The sequence below is a fragment of the Eschrichtius robustus genome, chromosome 14 (assembly GCF_028021215.1).
Source record: "Eschrichtius robustus isolate mEscRob2 chromosome 14, mEscRob2.pri, whole genome shotgun sequence".
Lineage (NCBI taxonomy): Eukaryota > Metazoa > Chordata > Mammalia > Artiodactyla > Eschrichtiidae > Eschrichtius > Eschrichtius robustus.
In genome coordinates this window covers 74892112-74918778 of record NC_090837.1, presented here as the reverse complement: position 1 = coordinate 74918778, position 26667 = coordinate 74892112, and the positions used below count along the sequence as shown (strand labels likewise).

The 26667-nt window shown below is 52.2% G+C and overlaps 1 protein-coding gene across 2 annotated transcripts in view; it reads left to right on the top strand.

Annotated features, from left to right (window-relative positions):
* The window catches only part of SMAD7 (SMAD family member 7), a 30697-nt gene extending 4997 nt beyond the window's left edge, over positions 1 to 25700 (top strand). Inside the window, exons 3-4 of one of the 2 annotated variants that reach the window (XM_068563455.1) lie at positions 4538 to 4609; positions 23870 to 25700. In XM_068563455.1, the coding sequence (XP_068419556.1) occupies positions 4538 to 4609; positions 23870 to 24408 (611 nt within the window). In that variant the 3' untranslated portion in view covers positions 24409 to 25700. Of the gene's footprint in view, positions 1 to 4534; positions 4610 to 23869 lie in introns of both variants that reach the window. The other variant, XM_068563454.1, reaches the window with a different exon arrangement.
* The last annotated feature ends 967 nt before the right edge of the window (positions 25701 to 26667 follow it).

The window sequence follows — 26667 nt, the reverse complement described above, 5'->3', positions numbered from 1 at the left end:
TTGTTTTGCCTTCCATAGTCTTCAAATTTGGAGGTTTTCCTTAAAAGTGAGAAAGAGAGAGGCCAGTTACCTTGGCCCCAGGGGTAAAGAAGACTAGGGGGAAATGTTCTGAGAAATTTCCTAAAATCATAGGAAAGAAGGACCACGTTCTCTTGGGTTTCCTGCAGAGGATACCTGGACAGATCTGTTCACCGGATTCAAGCAGTCACCCTCTCAGGCCAGGACCTCATTTTCAGTGAGTGGAGTGATATATTTCTTCATTAGCAAGTGCTGACATTAGGTAGCAAAATGTGTGCAAACAGAGAAGCCACAAAGACAGGAATGTGCCATTTCCAAGGGGGAGAAAAGTTCTCCAGATCAGCCAATAGGAAGTGATTAACCTGCCAATCGGAAACTCAGACAGCTGGTTACTCACCCAAAACGTTTCTGTAAAACAAAACCAAAAAAAACCCCAAAAAACACTCCAAAGCAAAAAACTAATCCCCCTCTCCCACCCGCCAAACCAGAAAACCCCACAACAAAAAAGGAGTGAAAAACATCACCTTTGCGTAAGGATGTGAGGGTGCTAACCGGCGAAGCCCCTGTGGTGGGGATCTCCTGACGCGTTGGAGGGCAGCCAGGGCTGGGCCTGGTTTTGCTGGCTGCTGTAGCCAGAGATGTTGAGGTCAGACACACAGACGGGATGCTGCGCAGGTTTTTCTCTTTGCCTTGCACATGGGGGAGAGTATTTGGCTGGGGAACTTAGATCAGCTGCTTACATTCTTAAGTTTCTAAGTCGTAGGTTGCGTTTTTAGTCTTGGGGTTACTAGGTGAGAACCAGACATAAGGTTTACAATGGACAGCTATTAAAATCCTAACCAGTTGCACAACTAAGGGAATCTCTTCTGTGAAGTCTCCAGCTTGGGCAGAGGCGGTGGGAAGAGGCTGGGGCCTGGTCCCCCTGCAGCCTTGGAGGAATGCTAGGGCTGAAAGTTGGGAGCTCCATTTTGCTATGGTTCAAGCCGTTTCACTGCAGCCTCTGGCATGGCCTGACTAGGTAGGCCTGGGTACTCTGCGGTTCGAAGTCAGCAGGATCTTCTGGGAAGGAGTGTTAGACATGGCTGGATGTAGGAGTAGGGTGGCTGTGACTTGAGGCTCTCAGAAGTCAGGACACCCCCCCCTATCCCCAGCCCCATCACACCAGGAGTAAGAGCAGGCTGTTAGAATGAGATCTCAGTTTATGGAGTGGGGATGCTGGGAGGGATTGCTCTGTAGGCTCTGCTTCCTGTGTCCTCTGCATCTGAAGGTCTGAAAGATTTGAAGAATGGCTTGGCGGGGAGGGCATGTTGCTGGGTGCACCTGCTTGCTTGGGCTGGGGATCCAGGTGGCCACTGGCAGATCGAGCCTCCAAAGCCTAATTGAGAAGTCTGGGACCTAGCCCTGCATTTACCTCTTTTTTTTTTTTTTTTTTTAGAGAGGGGTTGTTTATTTATTTATGACTGTGTTGGGTCTTCGTTTCTGTGCGAGGGCTTTCTCTAGTTGTGGCAAGCGGGGGCCACTCTTCATCGCGGTGCGCGGGCCTCTCACTATCGCGGCCTCTCTTGTTGCGGAGCACAGGCTCCAGACGCGCAGGCTCAGTAATTGTGGCTCACCGGCCCAGCTGCTCCGCGGCATGTGGGATCTTCCCAGACCAGGGCTCGAACCCGTGTCCCCTGCACTGGCAGGCGGATTCTCAAGCACTGCGCCACCAGGGAAGCCCCTGCATTTACCTCTTAACTCAGGCCACTCTTAACTCTTCCAGGCCTGGTTTTAAACCCACATGATCAAGGAGTTAGGTTAGATGATTCATTCATTCACTCATTTATTGGCTCACTCATTCAGTCATTCTACATACCTGATGTGCCTGCCTAAAATGCATTGAAGATGCCAATGCATTGGATAGTGCTTCTGTAACCTGGGTTGTGGATTGGGGCAGAGCTGGGGTATAATGGTGGTGGTGGAGGCTCCTCTGTCCCAGACGGTAGGTACTTAGGTAGCTCAGAACTAAGTTGACAAGAATATCCTGGCTGTGTGGAAACCATTCTCTGAATGAGAGAAGTGGGGTCCCCAGCTCTGTCACCTTGTACCCCTTGCAGCAGCTCATTCCTCGGCTGCTCCCAGGCATGCATATTTGAAAGCTTTCTTAACTGCTGGGAGAGGGGAATGAGGCTCCCACAAAACCCAGCACTCACTGGGTGCTTGGTAGTGTTTAGCGGTGGAGGAGAGCCAGGAGTAGCCTAGAGTTTCTGAGTGTACCAGCCTGGGCTCTGGGGAGCAGGCGACAAGGCAGTAGCTGAGAACCCTGACTTTGGAGAGCTATCTCAGCAGAGCTTTTTTGTGGGTGAGAGACGGAGGTGTGGCCTCTTTGACCTATACTCACTTGTCAGGAGCTTGAGGCCAGTCTGGATGCTGAAGACTGTCTCAGCCCAACTACCTGCAGGGAAGAGAGTGAGGACGTGGCCTACCTTGGGAGGGAGAGGGCTGAACCCTTGGGTATGGTCCAGCTCACTGGGTGGCCCCTTGGGCTACTCAGTGACTCCTCAGTTTACCTGGGTACCTGTCAAACAGGTATACCTTGCTACTTCACAGGGGTGGTAGGGAGACCTAATTAATGTTTGTAAATCCCGTCTAAGATCAAAGGCGCTGCACAAAGGGCAGAGCACCATTTCATAGAAATGCTTGTGGTTGCCAGTGTGGAGCTGGCTTAACCTTTGATCTGAGACAGGCTGACAACCCTGAATGTGGTCTCAGCTCTGCCCCGAGATATGGGCTCTTCCTTTGAAACACACCTTGTCCCTGGGATTCAGCCAGCCAAAGCTGGTGGGGGAGGGAGGGAGTGGCCGTGGATCAGTCATCATGGGGGTGTCTTCCCTTTGTGGGGGGTAGGTAGAAGCCCATCTCCAACACAGTGAAGGCCATCGAAGTAGTTCAGAAAGTGCAGGCTATACACTCTTTAACCAGCAACTCCATTTCCTGCCTGCCCCTGTTGTTTTCCATTTGATTAAGTGTATCCTGTAAAACTGTATATTCCTGTTAGGAATTAAACTTTACCCTGATACAGTGAAATTACCCACACAGTCTTTTCTCTCTCCCCTGCCTGCCGCTGCCACTCCTCTGCCTTCTCCTTCCCTGTTCAGAAGAATTCTTGAAAAGTTGTTGTTCTAGCCTGAGAGAGAATGCGAGAGAGGGATTCGAGAGAGGACCTCAGAGTTGAGTGGCCTAGCCCCTCCACCCTTTTACCAGGCACTGGAGACAGCTGCTGGGCCCCTAGAGAGCTCTGTGGCTACCTGCCCCTGGGCTACTCTTTCACTTGGCTTCCTATCCGTCCTCTCGGCCAAGTGTTTCCAGGGGGAAACTGGTAACGCGCCCCCCCCCCCCCCCAGGGACATCCTGCTAGTGGCCTGGGGTGGAGGGACTGGAATTTGCACCATCTGACCCGGTGTTTTTTGCTTTGGAGCTGCGACGCTCCTTTCCTGAGCCGGCCTTTCTCTATGGATTTCAGTAAGTTTGGCATTGGCAGTGGTGCATGGTATGCTTATGGGGTCTTGTGTATTTTTGTTTCATGGGACTAATTCGTTGTGCTTCGTGGCCATTATTTTTTGTTTTAATTGCTTGGAGGGAGGTTGTCAAGTCTGTCTATTTCTCATCTGGAATTGTCATTATCCTCATGAACATTTAGGCCACTGTGCTGAGCACCTGAGGGTGACAAAGATGTTGAAGAGAAGGTTATGGTCTAGTTCAGGCAGACAGGATCTGAAGGTAAAAGATCAATAAAGACAGCAGAAGGAAATTCCAAGTACTGGGTGCCAGAAAGATTTTATAGGAACTGAGGCAGGGAGCCTTGCAGGCCTGGGGTTGCCTGGGAAGGTTTCCAGAGATGGGGAGTTTGGATTAGGGAGCCTTGCTGAAAATGTTCTCTGTTGTCCTGATGTGGGGTGAGGGGTTGTTCACACAGGTGTGTACATGAGTAAAATTCATTTCATTGAGTTGTACTTGAGATTTGTATTTTTTTTTATACTTGTTATACCTCAGTTGAAAAGGAAAAAGTCCCTTCAGCCCAACACCAGTTCTTCCTAAAGAACTGGGAAGTCTGTCTTTAAAAAGATGAGAGTGGCAGCGAGGCCACTGGGTCCAAGCAAAGAGGCCATGCTTTGGGAAAAGATGGGAAAGATGGTGGGGAGACAGCAGCCTCGGTTGAGAGAGAAGAACCGGGCGTCCTTTGACCTTGGGAACTACCTGGTTTCCTCAATGGGGGACTTGCAATAAAAGAGAAATTCCAGCCAGTCTGTCTTGACTAATGATTAACTGGCCGCCCGGAGCCCAGACTGGTGACAAGGTGCTGTGGTCTGTCTTATGATGGGTAGCGAAGCCTGAGCAGCCCATTAATAATCAGCATCGCGGCTGGGAGTCACCCGTTTGGAATGTGTGGTTTCTCTTTAATGCTGTTTAGAATGTGCTTAAAAATTAATCTTGGTGTTTTTATTTATTTATTTCTATCTTCCTTTCATATCCACAGCAGACTGTCCAGATGCTGTGCCTTCCTCCGCTGAAACAGGGGGAACGAATTATCTGGCCCCTGGGGGGCTTTCAGGTGAGCTGCTTTCTCTTACTTTCTTGGCAATTCGAAGACCTCCTGAAATGACTGGAGACTGGAGGAATGGAGGTGGCCTTCTGCCACCCCAGCTGGTCTGGAATTAGTTCTCACTTTTATGTGCATGAAACTGGATGTATCCATGATGACTGTTGCCCTTCAGCTCATCCTTCTGGGCCATAGATCTGGAAGTGGGGGCCAGCCGGCGGGCTGGTGTTGGGCCATGTTTCGTGGTTATTGTTAAGCAGCTCCCGACTTGAGGGGCTTCCACTTGGTGACTTTGGTGTCATTAGTTGACGGGTTTAAGCCCTTTTTTGCTCTCACTCTCAGTGCATCGGTTGCCTTGAAGGGAATGGATCCACCTTTTGGGAACTTGTAGAAGACAGATCCCAAGTGTAGGATGGGAGTTTAGAGTAGATGGCCTCGATGCTTCTTTGCAAGTCCTACTTCCCATTCCAGCTTCGTGCAGGAGTCTGCAGTGCATGGTGGGGATGGGAGGGCCAGGGTTGGGGACACTGCAGACAGTAGGTGCTAATACTGTTACCCAGCAGGGAAGGTGTCCCTTAGGGCCCACAGGTGTGAGCAGGGGCCTGGACTCCCCAGGCTGGAGAGTTATGGAATTGGGTGAGGGGCAGTGGGGAGCCTAAACATCATTGTCCCTGAGAGGCAGGAGAAGAGAGTGATAAACTTGGAGAAACTCATTAGCAATGTAAGTGGGAGACATTTCCATTTTGTTCTAAATATGTCCTGTTTTCCACCTGTTTTTCCCACCCCAGTATGCTATCACTGGATTTTCTAAGAACTAGCTAAAACCAAGAGGGAAAGTAATCCGGGAAGAAAAAGAAAAGAAAGAAAGAAAATCCAGCAGAGTTCTGGGCATTTGCCCTTGGGACATTGGTGTAGGATCATGGCAGCTCAGATGGAAGCTATAAAACTGCCTTTGGGGGGACCATGGTGCACCCTCTTTTGTGACTTTTAACTGGTCAGGTGTCGCTCAGGCTCGGCTCAGTTCATCCTAGCCAGTTCCCTCTGCAGGAATTGAGCTTGCTGAGAATGTCTTCAGGGAGACCCTTGTTTGTTTTGATTTCAGTGCAGTATATACTCTGGCTGTTATCTGAGACAGAGGATATTGTTTACTCAAAGCTCCTAATGAGAGCTGAGCAGGAAAAAAGAGGGACCCAGAAAGGGCAGGGGCTTGGGGTGAGGATGGGAGTGGACCATGGCGGTGGAGGAGGGAAGAACATACCGGGACATGGGAGCTGTGTCTTTTCTGCTTTCTAAGGCTGCGAGAGTTCCGGAAAGAAAGAAAGCCAAGGAGAGGAAAGGGTCTGGGCAAAATAGCACACTCAGGATGTTGTTAGAGGGTTTTATTTTTTAAATTCTGAATGTGCAGGGAGGAGTCCCAGCCCCTCCGAACCACATGAAATAAGCAAGGGAAGTGGTAGCTTTTGAAAGGGGGCTTTTCGGAAGGTTTGTCTTATTGATAACATCTTGTCTGTCTCCTGTGCTGGAGGAAGTAACGATACCCGCCTGAGCCACCAGCCTCCTTACCCGGCCCCCAGAGCCAAACAGTGTGACAGTGCAGCCCCTTCTGAGACGGGTGGGCTTCCAAGAGTTTTTCTAGTCCTAGAAAGAAACTGGGGGTAAAGCAATGATGAACTCCTCCCGTACCCGCAAAGTAACTGCAGCCATTTCGATGAATGAAGAGCTGCTAGGAAGGAGTGCTTGTCTCTGAAGGGATAGCGTCGTCGTCGTTCAACAAAACTGCAAGAAGAAAAAAAGGGGACGGGGGGTTCCACATGAAAGAGCATTTGTTTTGAATTTTAGCTCTTGATTTACTAATTCCCAAGGCTTCAAAGTTTCAACTCTTTCTTCTTTCCGTTCAGAGTTGGAGTAGTTTATTAATAATGTGCCATGGGGGGAAGTTGAAGAAACTGTTTCTTGGGTTGGTGCCAGTGGTTTGGGGGTGTCTGGAGGGGAGGCGATGGGCACTGAGAAAACCGAGGGCTCCACCCTCTGCCGCGACAGTGCCCCCCCCCCCCCCAAAAGATGATGGTAGTGGCCCGAGTCCAAGGCGGAGGGTTTTGCAAATGGAGAAAGCCCAAACCTCCTTTCCAAGAAGTTGATCTTTCCATGGGGGGGGTGGTGGTGGAGGTGGCCAGGGTGTGTCTGCCGAGAGGCCGGTGGGGGGCTGTGGTGGCTCAAGGGGGCTGGGCCAGGGAGGGGAAGGAGGCTGGAGCGGGGAACCTCCTGTGGGGAGCGCCAGGGCAAGGGGGCATCACGGCGGGGAGCGGGGAAGGTGCCCACAGGGCTCTGCCCCCCGCCTCCCCCCTGGAAATCACCTCTCTGAGTGTCTCTTTCATGGGCCCCGTGTGCTGTTTTCCTTCCTGTCCTGGCCGAGATCGGGCTTAATGAATGGGGCTCAGTTTAGGGTGGGAGGAAGGTCGGCAGCGGGAGCCAGGGCTTGATTCTCTTGGCAAGGGAAGAAGGGAAAGAAAAAACAGCCGAATGTGAAAATGTGGTGCCTCGGGGGTGGGGGTGAGGGTGTGCTCGAAGGCAGGCCCCTCGCCCCTCCCGATGCCGATGCCGGGGTGACTCCAAGGCTGGCCCTTCCCTTTCCTGCGAGGAAGGGGAGTTGGGCGGGTAGGAGCGCTGGGAGCCGGCCCGCTGGCTGCAGGTTGGAATTCCAGCCTTGCAGCGCGGGGCTGGCCGGGGAGACGACAGGCCAGGCCTCTGGGACTCGCAGTGAAACAGACCCCACCCCTGCAAGTTTCCTCAGTCTGGGAAAACGGCACGTTTTTAGAAGGCTGTGACTCGGTTCCAGGAGATTGTACTTTCATTTCTGACAGCCGGCTCTCGGAGACAGATGGATTGCTTGGTGCCTGGTTGTGTGTGTGTGTGTGTGTGCGCGCACGCGCGCGCGCGTGTATGCGTGCTGCAGACGTACAGATAAGACACGTGCACAGACACATGAGCGGGCAGGCTCTGGGATAGGCCTGGGTCCCTCTCACACGGGGTAGGTGGACCTCAGAGATGGTTTCTCCACGAGGATATGTGCTCTGGGGCCGGGGAGTGTTTGTGGATTGGTTCTGAGTCGTGATCTGGGTATGGTGCTTTTGGAAAGGCGTGTAGGACAAACCCTTGTTGCTGGCATGTATCCTGGCTCAAGAATACCCACCATGGAGAGGTCTTACGTAGATGGGAAGCTTCTAGGTTCAGCTCGGTGGTGGAAATGGAAAGGATTTGCTCCCAGAGCTTTCACTGTGTCATTGGTAATTAAAAGCATGTGTTCGAAGCTGTCATCTTTGCAGCCTCCATCTGGAGTTTCTAGGGGGGAGCTTTCATTTAGCTTGTCTGCTGTCCTGATTTGGGGGGGTGGGGTGGGGTGGGAGGGGTTTGAAGAAATACCCCCTCACTTGTGAGTTCCAGGTTACTCAGCTACAGACCCAGTCTCCTCCTTTATATATTGATATCTAAAGCTGGTTGGGCCTCAGACATACGGACCTCACTGGTTAGGGCAGGGATTAGAGGACAGCATCATTTGTAGTCATTTAAACTTCAAAAGAGGTGCCACGCTGGATTTCAGGGAGGGGAGGTGGGAGGCAGTGGAGGTGTAGTACTGATGTGTCTGGGGGAGGGGGTTGAGGAACCCATCTCTTGGCTGTACAAAATCATACTTACTGGAGAGACACTGTCCCACCAACCCAAGGGAGGCCAGCTCCTTTGCTAAGGTCTTCAGATTCGTGTCTCGCTTCTAGTTCCTGGGTGATGGGAACGTCCTTAGGTCAGCATCCATTCCAGGAAAGGTTCTTTCCTCTTCTTTGGTCCCTGCTGGCGTCTATGAGAGCCTCGGAGGAGAGTCTTCAAAAACACCTACATAATCTGAAAATGTGGTCCTGGCTCAGTCCACAGTCAACTTGGGCTCAAACCAACTAGTTTAGGAAAGAGTGCTCCATCCTGTTTTGAAGGAAAGTTATTCAGCTGCATTTGTTGTCTGGTTGGGAATGGTGACGGGCAAACTGGGAATCTCTCCTCAGGTGCCTATTGCTGTGTTTTTATATCTCCTTCCTGTGCCTGGGAACAAGCAGATTGTGGTTTCTCTGGAGTCTCTAATGCCATGGGGGGTGGGGTGGGGGTGGATTGAGTTCATCCAAGTGGCCTTGAGCATGGGCTTCGGGGGAGTCAGGAGGACCAGCACATGTAACCATGAGCGAGCTCCTTACCTATCCTCTCCCCTTCCTTCAGGCCACTGTGAGGAGTGACAGTCTGAATCTCTAGGGACCCATATGTCCCTAAATGCCAGGCTGATGACTCAATCCCAGGCTGGCTCACCTGGTGCACACCCACTCCCCAGTGAAGACCAGTCAAGGACAGCAGCTCAGGCTGTTTGCCTCTTCTGCAAGGCTTGAGGTCATGCACTCAACCCTGGAGAAGGGCTCACTGTTTAAACCCCTTTTGTCCTGGAAAGAATGGGGCAGTCAGGCAGGGGTTAAATGCAGGGTGACAGCATTTAAAGTCTCTGGAGCAAATTGGGGCTGCTCTACCCGCCAGACTAGATGGGCCACTGCCTCATGCACCCCGTCCCTGAAGCAGAGCAGGGCTGGCCCGCAAAGGGGGAGGGGCCAGGTGAGGGCCAGGTTTCTGTGTAGCTCTTGGCCACTGTCTTGGGGCACTAACACCCTCTCCCCAGGGAGGCTTTTTCTTAGCAGAGCCCAGCAGTAGCTGTGTGGACTTCTGGACCTGTGGCCCAGAGCTAGGGGGGGCAGTGAAAAGGGAGGAAATGCCAAAGGATTCATGATCAAGTTCGGCTCCCTTTGCTTTATTGCTGCTGTTACTGTCCCGTGACACTGCTCCTACAGTGCTGTGATCGCCAGGCCACTTCACAGCAGGTGTCTTAACCTGGTGGGAGAAAAAAGGTGCAGGGTGGTGGTCCCCAGACTTGTCTGCACATCGGGACCCCTGGGGGCTTCCAAATCACAGTCTGTTGGCAGGATCCCAGCATCAGTATTTTTTGAGGCTTCCCAGGTGACTTCAAGGTGCAGACAAGTTGGGGAGCCCCTGGTGTAGGGGGTAAAAGGGTCTGTGTTCCTGTGGGGAACTATCTTTTTTTTTTTTTTTTTTTTTTGTGGGGAGTATCTTTGGTGGCTTCTCTTGGTGGCTTTGCAGGTTTTCTGTGATTTTGCCTGTGCTCCTATAGGGAAAAATTCGAGTACCTTGCTTGTTGAGCCTCTTCTCAACTAAGACTTTCACTCGATTGTAGAAACTTGACAAGGTGTGTTAACTCTGCCCCTTCCTCCCATTGGCTTTGTTGTAGTGGATGACATGGTAAAAGTGACCCATGGGACAGGGTCTCCTTTCAGGGTGATGAAGATGTTCTGGGACTAGGTAGTGGTGATGGTTGCTCATCTGCGAATGCTCTCAATGTCACTAATGGTAAATGTTGTGTTATGCATATATTGCCACACTTTTAAAAAGTTAGTGACCTGTGGTAGCTTTTAAATGCATGCAGGTATTTAGATATTCAGTAAAAAACACTGACTGGAGAATGAATATGGAGACTTCAGTTAGGTGCCTGAGATCTGTAGATAGACGCTTGTTTCCAGAGCACCTCTGAGGTCTCCAGGGGTGGACCCACAGTCACGGGCCTGTCTCCGTGATTTTTCAACCTTTCCTTTTCCATCCTGGTTGCAGAAAGGAGAGACAGGAAAGTTCCCTGTGGCTCATTTTCCAAGGCTGACCTTTCTGCAGGGGAAGTGAGCGCCCTTGCTCCTTCTCTGCCCCAGATGCTATTTTCCTCTGGGCAGCCCGGGGACTGGTAACCAGCCATGTAGGGGCGGTCTCCCAAAGCCTGGGGTCCTCCTGATCCCCTGCTGAGTGATCGGCCCCCTCTTCTGGGCCTGCTGCCCAAGACCCTGGTTCATGTGACAGCTTCACCGAGGTTATAGGGCTGCAGAGCAGAGGAGGCTGGTGACTCGCCCGGGAGCCCTCCCTTTGCAGGAGCCTTGTGAAAGGATACTGTACAGCGTGGCCACTGGGAGGTCACCACTGGCCCTACCATCTCTCTCGCTCAGTACTGAATGGCTAGCCCAGTCTGGCTGTGTGCCTACTGTCACAGACAGGCTTCCTCTCCGGGCTATTTTCAGCGGGAAGATATTATTAACTGCTGAGGCACAGTTCTCAATTTAGTGGCTAACACACCAAGAAAGGAACATTCCCTTGGTGGCGGCAACTCTACCTAAACGCGGTGGCTCACTGGGGACGATGCCCGCAGCCCCCTTCGCTTCCCCCCATGGGGGTCTGTGCCCCTAGCCCACTTTCTGGGGCAGCTGCGACTGAAGATTCAGTATCTACCATAGAGAGAACGTGGCTTTTTTCTTAAAGCCAACTCGTTAAAGGTGTAGACGATGATAGTGTTTATATTCTAAAACGGGGAGATTTTGTGACAGGGATGGGGTACTGGATGGAAAAAGGAACTTTCTATGGAGTTTAGGACAGCTGTTTAAAACAGGGTGATAACTTTCACCTTGTAAGTGAACAGGAAGTATTGGGACAAGACAGGAAATTGCATCATTCCTTTTATGAGAAGAACTCCGAACAAAAGTTGCTCGTGAAAGGTAGTGGCTGAGAGGAGGCCGGCCCGTTTTTGTTTTGTTTTTTTCCCCCTTCTTTCCTTCCACTCCCATGAGAACTTTTGGGCCATTTTCTTTAAGAAAGAGGCTGTTTGAGAACTTTATGTTATTTTTATTATTTAAAAAAATATTTCACCAGAAGGGTCACATTCAGTTGAAATGTTAACTGCAGCCTTATTTCCCAGTATACTAAAGAATCTTTCATGAGTGTTTCAGCTTCCTTCCCCAAATGGTGAGGCCAAGCAGCTCTTGGCTGGAAGTGAATTTTGGTTTGGCTGCACAGTCTTCGACACTGAGCCCCACCCAGTGTCATTAGCTCAGTTTTAACTTGCAAAAAAAAAACAAAACATATTTTTTGGGGGAGGGGGTGGGTAGGAATTTACTGATACCCTTAGCCTGTTCACCCCAGCATGACCTTCCCCTAACCAAGGTGCCTGGCATTTGGCAGGCTGGGGCTGCCTTTATGTACGAGCACTGGGCCTCGTTTTGCCCAAGGAGTCCCTCCTTTAGCTTCCTGACTGCCTATCGCTAGGACTCTGGTGAGCAGTAAAGAGGTGACAGAAGACAGCTCCCCTGGTACAGCTGTGCTTTGCCCCGGGGGATGGGGGTAACTCAGCCCTCAGTCACCCAGAAGCTTCCCCCTTTAGCAAGAGGGCTTGTGCAGCCCCACAGTGATGTGCAGAAGGTGGTATTGTGCTGGGTGTGAAAACAGTTTTCATTTATTCATCTCTGGGTTTCTAAGTCCCCTCTTGGATGATGTCATTGATCTCATAACATGGGACAATGCCCCGACCCGGGCTGCCAAGGAGCCATCTTTAGGATGGAGACCAGAAAGAAAGAGATCTGTGTGTGTCTGGCTTGCTCCCCATTTCCCCCCAACCCCCAGCTTTTTTCTTTAGTGGGCTTTGTTTTGTTTTCATAACACAATAAGAGCCCTGGGGTGTGTAAAAGCATTGTTGAACATTCGGTGAGGGTAACTTGTCCAAACAGAGCAGGACGCCAAGGCAGAATGCTGTGGGCAGGTGGTGAGCCCACAGAGGTTGCCTGGCCGGCGCCTGGCTTGGAAACACCTCCCGGGATCAGCCGCAGCTGGCTGGGAAGTAGCTGAGGACAGGGGCTCTTTTCCCGCCTCCACGGGGAGCCTGGGGCCAGGCCTAGGCCTTTCTGGCTGACCCCGGCCTGGAAGGCACGCTCCGCTCCTAGGTGGGTTTACACGGGCCTCGCTCTGCCAGGTGTAAAGCTGGGGGCCGGGGGGCGGTGGTGGTGCAGCTGCTTTGGGAGAAGCCAGCATGTCCCTGTGGTCCAATCATTTAGCGATTATTTATTGAGCACCTACTATGTGCCACGCTTTGCCAGGCACGGAGGATGTAGTTCTTGGACTCTGTGCAGATGTAATGGTCTGTCTGAAGGTGCTACGGGGTCAGTGAGATGGAGGGTCCTTGAACAGGATTTGGCTCTGTCTGGAGTCAGGCAGGGGGCAGCTTCTCAGCCATGGGGTGAGGTGTTGTAAGACACGGTGGAGGTGCAGGGATGGGCCCCTGGGGAGATTGTTTGAGCACGCAGGGCGGGCACAGCTTCTCTGCTTCGGTTGTGTGGTCTGTTGAGAGTTGAGATAAAGCAAAGCTTGTGAATAAACAGAGGTCTGCCTCCTCCGGTTCTGTTTCTATTCCCACCCCCCCCTCCCCCCCGCCCCGGCACCCCCACTTGTTGATTGTGAGATAAGAGCTGCAACAGCAGGAGGTAGGGTTATAATCCAGACCCTGGTGGTACCTGGGAGCCCAGTGGAGCGGAGGTGACCAACCAGGGGCAGGGCGGGGGTGGGGTGGGCATCTGGAATGTTAGCATTTATGTCTTTACAGCCACAGGGGAGGTGGGACATTTTCGAAGCCCAGGACTTGGACTTTTTCTTTTATAATTCTGGTGGGCTTGATTCCCATGAGGACCATCTGGGGATGCAACACTTGCTTTTTAATTTAAAATCTGATGGTCAAGTTCATTTCTGAGGTCCCAGCCAGTGTGTGAAGCTCTGGCCTGCCTGTGGGTGGGTTTACGCGAGGTAATCTAATACCCAGTTACCAAGGGGTTTCATTTTCACTGTGCATCCTGCCACTGGCTGTTCCCCCAAGGCCTACTGGTGGCTCTGTTCGTTCGGAGCTCACTAATTTAATTAATCGTCCTTGCTCCTCTGTGGAGTCGGGAGAGCTCTTTTGGCCTTTGGTTTGATCCAGGGCAGTAAGGGAAGAACTGAGTTCAACTCCAGTTTTCCTCTTGCAAAATGGGGAGTTTCTGTCATTCAGATGCGAGCACTCAGATCACCAGGCCAGGGACTGTTGGTGTCTCTCGTGTTTGCTCATTTCTGTGTTGCCTTTTTACTTTTTAACTTGGGGTGGACGTTCAACAGGAACAAAAAAAGACAACGCCAAGAAAAGACTGTACTGTCAGTAAACTCACCTTTCTGCATTTGCCACCTGGAGGGTTAAATTACCATCTCGAGTCACCCTTTCCCACCTTGCGGTCACCTGCTGAAGTTGGCAGGTCTCCTTCCCCAGTGAGCTTCTGAGGCTAGAGAGGGTCAGGAAGAGCCGCTGCGCTCAGAAAGCGCCTGGGGACCTTGCCAGCCCCAGGGCAGCCTCGTAGCCAGCGCGGCCCCTCCCCCTCATTAATCAGTAACCAAGGGGAAAAGCAGGAGTTGAGTTCTTCCTGTGGTCTGGGTGCACAGTATACAGTTCTTAAAAACAGATGGGCCTCATCTCCAGCTCAGTGGGATCACAGTTAAAGGCCCACTATGGATGGGGGGGCGGTGTTTCCTGGGAAAAGGCCTGGATTTGGGGCGCTTGCAAAGATTCAGAAGCCGACCCCCATTTCAAGTGTATGTCGGATGCCCCAGGGTGGGGCTTGGAGAGAATTACAGTGGGAGGGAAAGCGCCCACCCTCCAAGTTTCAGTCCCCTGGGGCTGGCCTGATTTCCTGGGCTGAGGATGGGGGCACAGTCATCAGCTGGCTGCATGGCCTTCACCGAGCCATTTTTGTGTCCTGGACCTCAGTTTTTTCATCTACAAAATAAGCAGTTGGACCTGGTCTCCAAGTCCCTTGCAGTACTGAATGAAATCCTGTGATCTGTGATCTTCGGCTCTTGGATTTGAAGGTGTGTGAGAATAAGATTCCTTTTGCGGAGGTGGTGGGTAGCTAATGGCCTCTTTCACTGGCGAAGAAAAAGACTGTAGTTCTTCAAGTTTTTGGGTTTGCAGACTCTTCCAAGAATGAGTGAAAGCTGAAAGATCTTTCCCCCCAAAAAATGCATGTGCATACCAGTATTTGCATACATTTCCAGGGGTCCTTTAGCCCCATCCCATGGAATCCCTTGTACTCAAGAAGGCAGGGTGTACACGAGAGCATTAGGAGAGGCAGAGCCTTTTTCTTTTTGTGGTAAAATATCCATACCATTTACCATTCTAGCCCTTCTTAAGTGTACAGTTCAACGGCATTAAGTCCATCCCGTGGTTGTGCAAACATCACCAGTATCCACCCCCAGAACTTTTTCACCTTTCGAAACTGAAACTCTGTGCCCATTAGACACTAATTTCGCAGTCCCCCCTCCTCCCAGCTCCTGGCATGAATTTGACCGTTCCAGGTACCTCACGTGAGTGGATTCGTACAGTATTTGTCCTTTTGTATTTGGTTTATTTCACTCAGTGTAAGGCCTTCAAGATTCACCCATGTTGTAGTAGGTGTCAGACTTGCCTTTCTTTTTAAATGTGTATAGATATCCGTTCATCCTTCAGTGGACACTTGGGTTGCTTTCCACCTTTTGGTGATCGTGAATAATGCTGCTATGAACATGGGTGAACAGGTATCTCTTCAAGACCCTGCTTCAGTTCTCCTGGGTATATACCGAGAAGTGGAATTGCTGGGTCATGTGGTAATTCTGTGTTGAGTTTTTTGAGGCAGGGCCATACTGACTTGAGTGTCTGCATAGATGGATCTGCATGGGGCAACTGGGTGGACTTGAGGGTGAGCCCTGGGGCAGGGGGAGTGAGAGGAGAGTGGCATGGGGTGGGGGTGGGGGGAGGAGGACAGCGGAGGAGGGGTGGCCTGGCTCTCTGCAGGAATACAGGCCAGATGGGAGCCCACATTTATGTGAGGCCCAGAGTCCTCTGAAATGTGGAGCCCACAGCACTGAGCAGCAGTGGCCTTGTGACGGTGGTCCAGGGTAGGGGGACTTTCATTCCCCTGGCCTCCTCACTGGGGGCTTAGGGGTGGTGGGAGGGCCCGTGAGGGGGGGGGGCCTCACGCCTAGGAGGTCCTGGGTGCTTTGGGGGGTGAAAGGGCTGGGATGGCTGAGCAGTGAGTGTGTCAAAGCCAGGGAGATTAGATTACGGAGGCAGACAGAAGTAATGATTAACTTTTCCAGTCTGCACACTGTCTCCACTCTGTCGTACTGTTGTTTTTCCCTGTAAGTACAGTGCGGCCCTGGCCAGGCCCTGGTGTTGGGTTGTAAAGAAAGAAGGAATGAGGGCTGGGAGTGAGCAGGGGGCGGGGAGCCAGGGAGCTGGCCGGAGAGGGAAGGCTTTTCCATCAGATCCAGCGTTGGAATTTATTGGCCAGAATGCAGTAAATGTTCAAAATGCCATCCCATCCAACAGTTTTCATAATTGTTATGGAACAAGGGGAGCTGGGGGGGGAGGGGAGGGATGAAAAGGACTTTTGTTTCTCACTGGATTATTCCTCTTCTTCGGACGGTTTCTCTACCCTCCAGAAAAACGAGAGTTGAGCTGGAGCTGTGTGAAGGACGGGGTGGGGCAGGGCCCGCGTCTGGGGCTGGAATACCTTGCAGGGAGCTTGGAGGGTCCGCGCAGCTCGGGGGCTTTATTAAATTGAGACCCACAGCAAAAGCTGCTCCCGCAGAGCCCCCAGACCTGCAGAACCAGGTAAAACCCGTCCTGCACCTCTGGGGGTTGTGTCCTTTCGGGAAACTGGCTTATCGTGCATCTGTGTTTATTAAGATTCTTTAACGCGTAGCCAGCGTACTTACAAGTGGTCAGGAAAAAGAAGAAAATCCTGGTGGTTTAAGAGTAGGTTCCTGTGTTGGATTTGTGTTTGCGAGTGGACGCGCACCACCAGTTGGGAATCCACGCGTGGAATTTGGGGGGATTTCTGGACTCTCTCCGGGTTGGGGGTGGGTGGGTTAGAGATGTGACTCGCACGCCCTTCTGTTGTGGGATGTTCCCCTCCTTGCTATGTCTTCCCGGGAGTGGCCAGGATCCTACCCAGGGGGCAGGCAGGTGAGCAGATAATGCCCGCGCAGGCAGGTCTGGGGGGCTCTGTGTGCAAGTGTGTGACCCCTCTTTCTGAAGGCAGCTGCTGAGTTAAGTTGCGGGGGGGAACACGACGGTGGGAACTTGGTGATGCACCCTGGGGTGGAAGAGACTTGAAATTCAGACTTGAAAAGGATGAGGCTGGATGCACACTAACCAACAGCCAGGGAGGCCCATTTACTGTAAATATTATGAATGGAGTTGGCCGGGCTGGGAGTCCCCACCCTTCCTCTGAGGCCTCTCGGAGCTGGGCAGAACTGGCCTCCTCAGAAGGCAGGCAGCCGGGTACACGCTATAATTCGCATGGCTGAAGGCTGGGGCACAGGAAGCCGCGTCAGCCCGGCTGGCGAGACAGATGGGCGCTTTTGATTTGTGTGGCTTCCCCCCCCTTCCCCGGCGCTACCCTCAATTATATTCTCTGATGGCAAAACACTGCTCTTAGGAGGGACCGCTGGGCTGGGGGCCTCCGACTTGGGCCATTTGAGGGGCTTTAGGAGGTGGGGCTGGGGCCCGTTGGGGGAGTAGGGAAGTACATTTTAGCTCTAGTAACTGATTACTCATCACAGTTTGTAAGGCACAGTCACGAATCAGTCTTCTAGACTAGCAGGACCTGCCAAATATGTCAGCCCAGGGGAGTTTGCAAGAGGAAGGAGGGTGATGATGGGTGAGAAGCTTCAGGGTGCCGAGCGTGGGTGGGCATTGGAAATAAGATGGTGATACAGGAGACCCTTCCCTGGGGACTCACCTTTTCCTGGGGGCCATGAATGACAACACAGAAAGAACATGAGTTTGTAACTCTTTGCAATGAAAAAAAAAAAGTTGGTTTAGAGATGGACACGGCCAAATCTGACTCAAATCTCCTTTCCCTTTTGATTTTGTTTTGTTTTATTGTTGCGAATGAAATGCAAAAGTGGGCCCTGCTCCCCAAAGTGATTTTCTTACTCTCCAGAAGGTAGTAAAAATAAATGGAACCTGTGTTGTTGAATACTGAAACCCAGAGTGTAGCCAGAGACCATCAGAGCCAGAAGGGGGCCCATGGGGCTGTTTTGCCCCAGCCGCCTTTGCCCCAGTTGTGGGCTGGTCAGACTGAGACTCTGAGGGGGCAGAGCCTCTTGGCCAAGGTCACAGAGCAGCAGCTTGCTGGCAAAGAAGCCGTTTCACTCCTGGCTTGCTTGGTGCGAGGGAGCTGGACCCCATACTCGGGGGCCACGGTGGGCATAGCATTTCCACAGTGGGCTGTGAAGGACACTTGTTTTTGCTAGTGTTTGGAGAGGACTGGTGGCTTCCGAGGCCTGAGGTAGCTGCCCACACACAGCTCACACCAGCCAGTATTCTGGCCTTGAACCCAGCTCTGCTTTCCAGCAGGTGATGTGTGTCTCATTGCCCCTCCTTCAACATACGGATGGTAATACTGTGCAGCCTCACAGGGTCCCCTTTCTGTGAGCCCCTTTCAGTAGAACTATACATAGTAAATGCTCGTTAGGTGAAGGTGTCAGCCCAGAACTGTTCTCCCACCTGGGGGGTGGGGAGGGGGGGGGACGAAGAGTTGTCAGCATTTTCCGAGCATTTGGAGAACCTAAGAGATAATATGCCCCTAAGAGCTGAGACCCTCCGCTGTGGCTGCTGGCCAGGCCCTGACCTCTGGCTGCTTTTTATCAAATTGTCATAATGCCAATGTGGCCAGTACTGGGAGCTCCATTTTAGAGATGAGCTCAAGTCACCACCAAGGTGACATGGGAGGCAGATTGAAGGGGGAGTGTCTGATTCCATAGCTGGTCAGCTCGTGGCGGGTAGAACTCGCTGAGGAGTGAGGTTGGGCCCAGGGACCTGAAGAAGCACCCTGGCCTTTGAAGGAGAGCTTGGGGCACCCCCTGTCCACCCCCCAGTCCAGCCGCCTCAGTGGAGAACCTCGTCGCAGAGCTCTGAAAAAAAAAATCCAACTTTTCCGTCCTGCCTTCTACCAGCCAGAGTTCAGTCTCTGATCCATTTGGTGCAGGAGCTTGGGGGTAGTGGTGATGGGTTGGGTCTGAGCATTTTCTGGGTAACTGAGAGTTAACCTGAAGCGTTTTGAGTTAGTTTCAACCCCCATGGTAGCTTGCTCTAAACCCCAGAGCTGTCTTTTGCTGCCCCAAGAATCCGAGGGAGCAGCTCTGACGTCATCTTTTGTGTCCCGGGTGAGGTTGTAAGCATGGCTGATTAGAGCTGACCCCAGAACCCAGATTGAGCCCAGACACCGCAGCAAGTTTTTATGTGTTTGCTTCCTGAAAACTAGAGACCAGCGAGAGACTTAGTTAATTGTGCTTGGGATGAGAGTGGATGGGATGGGTTGGCACCGAGTCGCCTTTTATCTCAGCCCTTGTCCCTGAAATGGGCTGGTTGCTCTCTGAACAGTTTCCTGACCAGGGTGGGGAGCCGGGCCGATGAAGCTGTTAACCTTTGGGATGACTGATGCAGGGGGAAGGACAGGATGAGGCAACCCTTGGTGGCGCCGGAGTCCCGAGGAGGGAGGACCCTGGACCTGAGAGGGCGAGGCGTGGCCATGTTTGCGTTCCAGGGTTGCCGGGTTTACTTCTGGGTCTGCATGTTGTGCCCTTCGTTTGCCCTCGTCAGCCCGGGTGAGGCAGCCATTTCTGCCCAGGTTCCATCCCCAGCTGTGTGCTCTGCTGGACCACTGGGGAGGGGGCTCGCAGACCCATCCCACCGTGGGATAACCAGAATGTTGAATAAGAGAAATAATCCCTTTATAATTCAAGTGCCTCGCGGAGATGAGAGTGGGTTGAGACACCCCCCGCCCCCCGCCCGCCCGCCTTTTATTCCAGCCCACTGGCGCCCTGGCAGTGGGCACATTGGACTCAGCGGGTGCCTGCTTCTGTGGCTTTCTCTGTGTTGCTTCGTTTCCCAAGTATGTCCCTGTCCTGAAAAGTCAGAATCTTGGGGACCCCCACCCCACCCCCACCCCCGTCCCATCAGCACCGCCTCTGTGTGTGGACACAGCTAGGGTGAGATGGCCTCACTTCAAGCGTTCTCAGAATCCCGCTGGGTGTTTTGGAACAGTTCTGCCTCTCTGGCCTCATGGTCAACTTCCTAAATTGGAGACCGGACGTGGTACCGTCGAGGCACTGAACTTGGCCTTTCCTCCCTCCCTCCAGTTTTTTTCTTCTTCATCTCCTCACATCTTCAGATCAAAAATTTTAAAAGGGGGAAGTTCCTCTCTTACCTAGGATGTGGCCTTGAGGGTCTGGTCACCCTGTGCCATTGCGATCCCAGGCATGAGATTCATTCAGGAGCCTCTGGTCTCCTAGAAGGGTCTGGTCTGTTCATTCATGACCAGGGTAATTAAATAACTCTTTGTACGAGGCAGGGAGCTCCTTGTTAAGTGGTCTTCCCTAATGCAAGTGCAAACACGAGGCAGAATCCTTCTCCTTCTCCACACGGCCTCCCGCTTTGCTTTTAAAGGGTAGATTTTATGCTTTAAGGGAAGTTGGGAAGGGGAGGGGGAAGAACAACCTTAAAGGAATTTTAGGCCGATTCAGCACTTTTCTGGGGTCGCTCCACAAATTCCCTAAACTGTAATAAGAAGAAAAAATTGTGAGCAGGCATCTGATTAGGTAGCTTTTGACAACACAGCTTTTCTTTTGGATGCTTTAAAATGCACAAATATAGTTTTAAAACAGGCCCCCGTACAATTTTCTGAGGAGGGAGAAGTTGTTGAAAATACCGGAAAAGGTTATAAAAGCTGAGGGAAATTAACAAGGGACGGCGAGTTTTGCCTTCAGAGGTTAAGTATCGGCAACCAGGATACTAAGACCCTTCCTCAGTCCTTGTGACGAGGGGGCCTTTTTTTTTTCTGTGCAGGGTCCTCCCAGCTCCTCACTTGGAGGCCTGGGAAGCCCCCAGGAGCTAAGCGTCTGCCCCGACCTTTGTGGGGAGATGCTTGTGGGCTGTGGGCCCAATTCCAGGAACTCTGCTTCTCTGAAGATGATGCTGAGCGCTTCCTAGAAATGAGCCCAGACGGCGGGTACTTCAGGGCTAAGGAGCGGAGTCTGAACTGGCAATTTGGGGCATTGTACTGGGCCCCCAGAAGCGTTCTGTGTAAAAGGGGCCTTCGCTCTAGTGATGGGTTTGCCTGACAGCCTGTTTCTGTGCTCAGAGCTGTGTAGTTCAGGAGCAGCAAGGAGAAGAGATATCAGGGCACTAGGGGACTGCAGGGTGACATGGGGGGGGCACGTGGGGGTCCTGCTGCCCCAGATTAGGGCACCTAGTGGGCTTTCAGGGACCTTGTTCACATCCAGGGACACCCACACGCTGCTGTTTATCTGGGCCGGGCCATTAACCTCAACAGAAAAAGGCTTTTTCTTTTTCCAGGGGATGTCTGGCAGCAAATTGCTGGGTGCATTGTCAGGCCGCACAGATGAAAGAGAAACCAGCCAGAACGCACCCCCCACCCCCCATTCCCCCTCCTCTCTACTGGCCAACCTCAGGCCCCAGCCCCCGCCCAGCTTCCTCTGCCCCTTGAAGCCCACCAGGCAGACAAGGCCCCCTACCCCTTGCCGGTGGGCCTGGCACAGGGGCAACTCAATCTTCAGGCTCCCACCCTCCTCCCCCTCCCCCTCCCCCTCTCCCCTCCCCCTTCCCTCCCCCTCCTCCTTCTCCCCCCACTCCCCCAACCCCCATGCTCTGGCCGGTGCCAGGTTACAGGGGAGCCGGGCTCCATGAAACAAAGTATTGTGAGGCTCCGCTGAGGGTCTCCTGAACCTCCCTCCCAGCGACTCCTGAGCCTTCCTTTCCAGGCCAGTTTGTTGTCCTGAGTTGGGATAATAAGTGAGAACTTCTTACATTTTGAAACGCTCTCCCCCCTCAAACAAGCAGGCAGGTGGGCGCCCTGTGCCTTCCAGAAGAGGGCTTTCTCCAACCCGGCAAACTTGGACGTCAGAGCATTTTTACTTACGTGGATGTTATGGGTCTTTGGTATAGCCTTCAGAGCTGAACTCCCTCGGCAAGAGGGTTCAAAAGATCGCCAGCGCTCACGAGTTTATTAGCAGTTGATGGATACTTTGCAGAAACAAGTTAATGCCTCATGACTCACCTTCTACTTGGAGCTCTTGTCCCTCTCTTGTTTTTCCATATGTTCCTGTGTATGTGCACGCAAACACACGTTCACATAACACACACTCGAAGTGTGCTCATATCCATGCACACAGCCTCTTTCACACTTGTGCTTCAGAGATGAATGTCGGGGTCAGGGGTGATGGGCCAGGTTTCTGGTGTTGATTTTCGGTGGGGTGGTGGTGGTTGAGGGGAGGAAGGAGCCCTCAGCTTCCCCGTCTTGTGTAGCTGGCGGGGCAGGCATTTGGGAAGGCCAGGTGGGGCGTCTAGGCGACCGCTGCTCAGGGTGGGTGTTTCTGGCTGCCTCAGTGGCTCACCGAGCGCCTCTGTACAGACTTATTCACGGGACACCTCCATGTAAAGTTAATGCAGCTGACTGGTTCCCAGGTCCTTACATGCCTGTTAACGTTGGAAGGAGTTGGTGTGCTGCGCTGCACTGGTTACCCAGCCTGCCGGGGCAGCAGGACAGTCGGGACCCGAGCCCTCCTTTGCCCCCAGCTGCTGTGCCGTATAACCCATCATCATCATCCAGGCTCTAAACCCGGTGGTTCCAAAATCAAAAAGGCCAATCAAACCCAAAGACATCACGCACCACCCCCAACTTCATGCCCCAAGCCCCCCACCCCAGTAAGTGAGAAGCAGGGACTACAGGGAGGGCAGGAGGCCGCCTCTGCCGCCTGCCAGGCCTTCCCCCGTCTCTCCCCATTTTCGTTAACAAATACAAGACATCCCGTCTCCGCCCTGCCACCACAAACCACAGTGTTCCTGCAGCCCGGCTGGGCTGGGGAGACTTACGGTTCCCAGTCTGAGTCCTGCCCCGCCAGTCTGAGTCCTGCCCCGCCGGCTCCAGCTTAAAGGAGGAGTTGGAGGAGTCGGAATGCCAGCCTCCAGGGCCCCCTTTCCTTTCATACACGCCCCGCTTTTAAAGATCTCTGAGCGCCTGTTCGGGAGTCATCTTACAGAATCACCCCAGTCTCCCCTGCTGCCCGTGGGAAGAAGCATGTCTAGGAAAGCCGGGGTGGGCCCTCCAGGGGAGGAGGGGGCAGGGCAGCGACTTTAGATGCTTCTAGGGAGGGAAGGGGAAGAGGAAGATGCCGCAAGCAGGGCCCTGCAAGCATGGCGGTACCCACTTTAAACACATCATCTTCTGTCTGGGCTGGAGGAAGTTAAGGTAGTCTGGGCTGACACCAGCTTGCAGGTTGTGATTTGGCCTTTTTACCTGAACTCGCGTGTACAGAGCTGCCGCTGACAGACACACTGAGAGTTATTTTTCTATTAGGAAGATAGATATTTTTACCCCAAACCACGTCCATTAAAATTTTTCCTGGATATGGGACTTCCCTGGTGGTCCAGTAGCTAAGACTCCACACTCCCAATGCAGGGGGCCAGGGTTCGATACCTGGTCAGGGAACTAGATCCCACGTGTCACAATTAGGAGTTCACATACGGCAACAAAGATCCCACATGCTGCAACTAAGACCCAGCACAGCCAAATAAATAAATAAGTAAATAAATATTTGTGGCGGGGAATAAGCTCTGCAGTGGCTCCTCTTTTTAAAAAAAAAAAAAAAAAAAAAAATTTTTTTTTCCCCCCGGATAGCGCCTCCTTATGACCAAGGCACTGATCTGAGAACTGGGAGACAACAAGCACAAAGACTGTTTAGCAGGTGGTCCTGGGGTCGAGGTCTGGTTCCATCATCCCTGGGGCCTGAGCAACAAGCTTTCTGAGCCCAGGTTTTCTCATGAGGATGACAAGGGGCTGGATCCGCTGGCCTTCAAGGTTCCATCCAGTTTAAAGAACTGTAATTCTAGACCATCCAACTGTAAGGCCTTTTCTAGCCCTAAAACCAGGACCAGCCAGGTTACTAAGTGGTCTTGGCTTCTGAGCTCTGCAGCGATGGTGCTTCCTTTGGCCAGGTGGGCACACGTGCTGGTATCCCGGGTCTCTGACAGGGTGTGGGAGTGGAGGGAAGAGGCTCCCCAGCAAGCCCCGTGCTTAGAGGCAAGGCTCTTCCATCACTGGGTCAAGATTTCCAGGCCCCAGTAGGAGGACTCTTCGGCCTGCAACACATCCAGCACCCCATCCCCTCCTTCTGTCTTGCACTGAGAGACAAGCTGATCATGAGGGTGTGTGTGATCTTGATTTCGGCAGGAAGAGGAAAAGGCCGGTCTCCGTCACCACCAACCATGTCCGCCATTTTGTTTTCTAGATTCCCAACTTCTTCTGGAGCCTGGGGATCGGTCACACTGGTGCGTGGTGGCATACTGGGAGGAGAAGACGAGAGTGGGGAGGCTCTACTGTGTCCAGGAGCCCTCCCTGGATATCTTTTATGATCTACCTCAGGGGAATGGCTTTTGCCTCGGACAGCTCAATTCGGACAACAAGAGTCAGCTGGTGCAGAAAGTACGGAGCAAAATCGGCTGTGGCATCCAGCTCACACGGGAAGTGGATGGCGTGTGGGTGTATAACCGCAGCAGTTACCCCATCTTCATCAAGTCAGCCACACTGGACAACCCGGACTCCAGGACGCTGTTGGTACACAAAGTGTTCCCCGGTTTCTCCATCAAGGCTTTTGACTACGAGAAAGCGTACAGCCTGCAGCGGCCCAACGACCACGAGTTCATGCAGCAGCCGTGGACTGGCTTCACCGTGCAGATCAGCTTCGTGAAGGGCTGGGGCCAGTGCTACACCCGTCAGTTCATCAGCAGCTGCCCGTGCTGGCTGGAGGTCATCTTCAACAGCCGGTAGCCACGTGGGGAGAGGACAGAGCGGGAGCCGAGCGGGCCCAGTCCAAACTACTTTGCTGCTAATATTTTCCTCCTGAGTGCTTGCTTTTCATGCAAACTCTTTGCTCGTTTTTTTTTTTTTTTCTTTTCTTTTTCCCTCCCCTCCTTCCCCTCGTTCTTGTTTATGTTCTGTTTTGTTCTTTGAGAAATAGCTTATGAAAAGAATTGTTGGGGTTTTGGCGGGGGTGGGTGGTATGGTTGGCAGAACACCGAGGCATGAAAAGGGGAAGCAAAAATCAGTACCACCGAACACAATGTAAATGGGGAGCAGGCCTCGACTTCGGGGTCCTCGTTGCCCTCGTCAGGGTGTACGAGAGAGAGAGTGTGTGTGTGTACGCAGATGGGGGAAGCGGTGTGCTCTGTGCGTTTCCTACGGATGTTGACCGCTGAGAGGTTTGAGTTCCCAAGCTGTGTCCCTCTTGCTCCTTGGACTTGCACAGTGGGGCAGCGGGTGTCCCAGCAGCGGCCAGCAGCAAGGCTCTGTCCCCCAACCTGGGGAAGCCCCCATCCCGCCTCTCCCCTTCTAGGACATTGGCCTGTCCGCAGGCTTCTTAGAAGCCACCCTGCCAGAGGCTGAACCAGAACCTGTCCTTCCATGCTGTCTCACTCCCCTCCGGCCACCCTGCTGCCGTTGTCGTGTCTTTCTTTTTTGGCCATCTGCTCCTGGATGCCTCTGAGATGGGCTTCCCGAGGGCTGCCGGGGCAGCCCCCGTCACAGTATTGCTCACCCAGTGCCCTCTCAGGCCCCTCCGCCTCTCCCCTGCCCTGGTTACATCAGGTTTTTCCTGGACTCAGAAAACCAGCTCAGCACTTTCCTCCCCTCTGCAGCCTGTGTGTTGAGCTCTGCTGTTAGACCAGCGAGGGGAGCCGCCCCCCCCCCCCCTTCCCACCAAGAAGGATTCGGTCCATCTTAACCCAAGGTACCATCCTGAGCTGACACCTAACTCTTCCGTTTCTTCTACAACTCATACACTCGTATGATACGTTGACACTGCTCTTAGCTCAATGAGCATGTTTAGACTTTAACATAAGCTATTTTTCTAACTACAAAGGTTTAAATGAACAAGAGAAGCATTCTCATTGGAAATTTAGCATTGTAGTGCTTTGAGAGAAAAAGGACTCCTGAAAAAAAACCCTGAGATTTATTAAAGAAAAAATGTATTTTATGTTATATATAAATATATTATTACTTGTAAATATAAAGACGTTTTATAAGCATCATTATTTATGTATTGTGCAATGTGTATAAACAAAAATAAAGAAAAGATGCACTTTGCTTTAATATAAATGCAAATAACAAATGCCAAATTAAAAAAGATAAACACAAGATTGGTGTTTTTTTCTATGGGTGTTATCACCTAGCTGAATGTTTTTCTAAAGGAGTTTATGTTCCATTAAACAATTTTTAAAATGTATACTTGATTCCATGTTGTCCTCCAGCTCCTTTTTCTTCTGGTGGGTGGGCAGCGGGATGTAGCCATCAGAATCCGGGACAGTTGGGGTCTCCCAGAGCTTGGTTGGGGAGGAAGCTTGCTTGGTTGGTGGGACCACAAAAGGGAGAGACATCCAGAACAGCTTGCTCTTCCTTGCATCCTAGAAAGACCCGTACCTACACGGATACCACCTTTCTTGTTAGGCAGGAACCCTAGGGTGCAGCTGGTGGGTGTCCTGAATTTGTAATGGGTCAACCTCGGGGAGCCCTGAGTTACAAAGGCAGCTGATTTTTCAAAGCCTGAAAAGTTGAAAAAAGGGAATATCATTTTGAATGATGGGGAAGGAGGTTGCACTGGGAGACAGGATGGGAAGGTAAAGTCCCAAGAACTTGGGGTCCATCCAGTTCCTGCTTGCTGACTCCTTGCTTTACATTTAAGTCCTGAGACGACTGCACCTTTCCCAGAGGAAGGTCACTGCCACACTGGGTTCCAGGACAGATTCCCTGAGGGCTGAAGCCCTGGAGTAGAGACGAGGCTGGGGCTGAGTGTTGATGGTGGGAGGGAGGGATCTGGGTCCGCTAAGTTCTGTCTGTACTGGGCTCTCCGGGAGGTGGAGAGGGCTGAAAGGAGTCTGGGCAGACCCTACTCTGCATCTGCTTAACACATTTCCAGTTCTCTATTCCCTTGGCCCAGCCCAGCTTAGCCCCAGTGGCACTTGCTGGTATTGCCCCTGGGATTTTCACTGATCTGAGCCATGTATTATTTTATTATTATTTTTAATTAATTAA